The sequence below is a fragment of the Mandrillus leucophaeus genome, unplaced genomic scaffold (assembly GCF_000951045.1).
Source record: "Mandrillus leucophaeus isolate KB7577 unplaced genomic scaffold, Mleu.le_1.0 Scaffold18, whole genome shotgun sequence".
Taxonomy (NCBI): domain Eukaryota; kingdom Metazoa; phylum Chordata; class Mammalia; order Primates; family Cercopithecidae; genus Mandrillus; species Mandrillus leucophaeus.
In genome coordinates this window covers 1,030,397-1,034,088 of record NW_012101809.1, presented here as the reverse complement: position 1 = coordinate 1,034,088, position 3,692 = coordinate 1,030,397, and the positions used below count along the sequence as shown (strand labels likewise).

The window sequence follows — 3,692 nt, the reverse complement described above, 5'->3', positions numbered from 1 at the left end:
TAGCCTTTCCAGGCTTCTGATCTAGTCCGTGCTTGTGTGCTCACAATTTCACAAAGCAGTCCATTCCTTTTTATGTAGCTCTGTTTCTCTCAACAGGTTTGTTTCTTTTATTTATTTATTTGAGACAGAATCTTGCTCTGTCACCGAGGTTTGAGTGCAATGGCGTGATCTCAGCTCACTGCAGCCTCCACCTCCCACCTTTCAGCAATTATCCTGCCTCAGCATCCCAACTAGCTGGGACTACAGGCATGTGCCACCACGTCTGGCTAATTTTTGTATTTTTAGTAGAGACGGGGGTTTCACCATGTTGGCCAGGCTGGTCTCAAACTCCTGACCTCAGGTGATCCACCCACCTGGGCCTCCCAAAGCGCTGGGATTACAGGCATGAGCCACCACACCTGGCCTCAACAGGTTTTATTTCTGTCTAGCAAAATCTGCCTCCCTGCAACTTAAACCCATACTTCCCATTCTTATTTCTTTAGATAGACATCATTTCTTCACAGTGGCCTTTCAAATATCAAAACTGTGGGCTCATGGAGTTTCTTTATTAGGCAAAACATTCACAGACCTTTCACCCTTTCCTCTCTCCTAGTGATCCTTTACTGGAGGTGAGTTTGTATTAAACTACAGGGTCTGGAATTACATTTAACACGTTCAGTATAGAGCACAGTAAAACTCCTGCTTCCTAGGAGCTGAGGCCATACTCCTATTAAGGTAGCCCACAAATGATTTAAATCTTCGCTAGTTTCATGCTATTAAGAAAAGCCAGGCTAGGTGCGGTGGCTCATGCCTGTAATCACAGCACTTTGGGAGGCTGAGGCGGAAGGATCACTTGAGCCCAGGAGTTTGAGACCAACTTGGGCAACATAGTGAGAACCAGACTTTGTTTATTCATTTTAAAAAAGAAAAGATGGCTGGGCTCAGTGGCTCATGCCTGTAATCCCAGCACATTGGGAGGCCAAGGCTGGTCAATCACCTGAGGCCAGGAGTTCGAGAGCCGCCTGGCCAATATGGTGAAACCCCGTCTCTACTAAAAATATAAAAATTAGCTGGGTGTGGTGGTGCATGCCTGTAATCCCAGCTACTTGGGAGGCTGAGGCAGGAGAATGGCTTGAACCCGGGAGGTGGAGGTTGCAGTGAGCTGAGATCACACCACTGCATTCCAGCCTGGGCAACAGAGTGACAGAGTAAGACTCCATCTCAAAAAAAAAAAAAGCCAATGGGCTGTGGCTCACGCCTGTGATCCCAGCACTGGGAGGCTGAGACGGGCAGATCACCTGAGGTCAGGAGTTCGATATTAGCCTGGCCAACAGGGTGAAACCCCGTCTCTACTAAAAACACAAAAATTGGCTGAGCATGGTGGCACGCGCCTGTAATCCCAGCTACTTGGGAGGCTAAGACAGGAGAACTGCTTGAACCTGAGAGGCAGAGGTTGCAGTGAGCTCACATCATGCCACTACACTCCAGCCTGGGTGACAGAGCGAGACACCGTCTCAAACAAAAGAAAAGCTAACTATCCAGACCAGGTCCAAATAAGGCAAACATGAAGCTGTAACCAATCTGGCTGTTTCTGTACCTCACTTCTGGTTTTTTTGTATTTTACTTTCCTTTTTCTATTCTTAAAGTCTCTCCAACTGTGCAGAGATTACTCTCTGAATTTGCTGTGATTCTGAGGGCCCAATTTGCAAATTGCTTTTTCCTTCATCAATTAAACTTTGTTAAATTTAATAATAATAATTAAAAAAAAAAAAAAAGCCAAGCTTGTAGTCAGTTAAAAACCCCAGCTTATTTGGGACAGGTTTTTAATCAGCGGACTGAGTTATATCCTTGTGACTTTCAGGTGACCATGGTGATTACTTCCGGCTGCTGCTTCCAGGTACCTACACTGTTAGTGCCATAGCACCTGGGTTTGACCCAGAGACAGTGACTGTGACCGTGGGTCCTGCAGAACCAACATTGGTGAGTTAGGCTGAGCTTGATGGTGCACTATAAAGATCACTTATACAGTCTATTTTGGAGGACAGTGTCCCCCTCTGTCACCCAGGCTGGAGTGCAGTGGTACCATCGTGGTTCACTGCAGCCTTGATCTCCCAGGCTGAAGCAGTCCTGCCGTCTCAGCCTCCCAAGTAGCTGGGAGTGAGTTTAAGCGCACACCACCATGCCCGCCTACTTTTTCTACTTTTTGTAGAAAAAGAATTTCATCATGTTACCCAGGCTGGTCTTGAACTCCTGGGCTCAAGTGATCTGCCTGCCTCAGCCTCCCAAAGTGCTGAGATTACAGGCATGAGCCACCACCCTTGGCCCTTACAAAATCTTCGGTGATTGTACAGCTGGCATCTTTGCCCAGCTTTCTTTTATGGTTTTTAAAAAATTAATTGCTCGTACATCCTAATTTTTGTTGTGTCACTCTCCTATTATATCCTTGCTCACTTCCTTTTGGCTTTTCCTCTTCTGTCTCACATAGCATAGTGATTCAAAGCACTGCCTAGTTCTAAATTCAGCTCATTTGCCCACAGACCTTGGACAAATTACCTAATCTCTCTTGTTCTCAGTTTCTTTCTCAGTAAATTGGTGATGAGAGTGCCTCCTTCACAAGAGGCTGAAATGAGAACATGCACATAAAGCCTTTAGAATGCAGGGACCAAATCAACTCTCAAAAGACAGATTAATTGGAGAAAAGCCATACCAATTTATTTTTATTTTATTTATTTATTTATTTTTTGAGACAAGGTTTTGCTCTTGTTGCCCAGGCTGGAGTGCAATGGGGGCATGATCTCGGCTCACCGCAACCTCTGCCTCCCAGGTTCAAGTGATTCTCCTGCCTCAGCCTCCTGAGTAGCAGGGATTATAGGCATGTGCTACCACGCCCAGCTAATTTTTGTATTTTTTTTTTTAGTAGAAATGGGGTTTCTCCATGTTGGTCAGGCTGGTCTCAAACTTGCGACCTCAGGTGATCTGCCCACCTTGGCCTCCCAAAGGGCTGGGATTATAGGCCTGAGCCACCGCGCCTGGCCTGTGTGTGTGTGGTTTTTTTTTTGTTTTTTTTTTGTTTTTTTTTTGGTGGGGGGGAGCATACCAATTTGTTTAATGTGCATACACAGGAGCCTTCAGAACGAAGGCCCAAAGATACAGGGGAAATTGTCCACTTTTATGCATAGGTTCAACAAAGTAGGTACAGCTACCTAGCTGTAAATGCAATTGGACAAAAAGTATCAGCTAATGCTATGCACTGAGTGAAGAAATCCAGCAAGGCCTGTCTGTCCAGACTCTTCTGGGCTCTCTGACCATGTATTTCTTCCTTCTGGGTGTGGGTCAGTACCCTCTCTGAAAAGAGGGTCTTATGACCTACAGTCAAGCAAGGTAGGTCAGATATGTCCTCCTCCTCTTCCTCCTCCTCCTCCTCCTTCTCCTTCTCCTTGACCTACAGTCAAATAAGGTAGGGTCTTATGACCTACAGTCAAACAAGATAGGTCAAATATGTCCTCCTCCTCCTCCTCCTTCTCCTCCTCCTCTTCCTCCTCTTCTTCTTCTTTCATAGAGACAGGGAGTGACTCTGTCTCTCAGGTTGTGCACTGGCACAATTATGGCTCACTACAGCCTCAGACTCAAGAGATCTTCTGCTTCATCTTCCTGATAGCTGGGACTACAGGCACATGCCACCATGCCCAGCTAATTTTTTTTTTTTTTTTTTT

The 3,692-nt window shown here is 45.8% G+C and overlaps 1 protein-coding gene across 1 annotated transcript in view; it reads left to right on the top strand.

Annotated features, from left to right (window-relative positions):
• Nucleotides 1–3,692, top strand: part of CPN1 (carboxypeptidase N, polypeptide 1) — a 51,627-nt gene that overhangs the window by 36,885 nt on the left and 11,050 nt on the right. Inside the window, exon 8 of the mRNA XM_011977384.1 lies at nucleotides 1,841–1,959. Within this exon, the coding sequence (XP_011832774.1) occupies nucleotides 1,841–1,959 (119 nt within the window). The remainder of the gene's footprint in view (nucleotides 1–1,840; nucleotides 1,960–3,692) is intronic.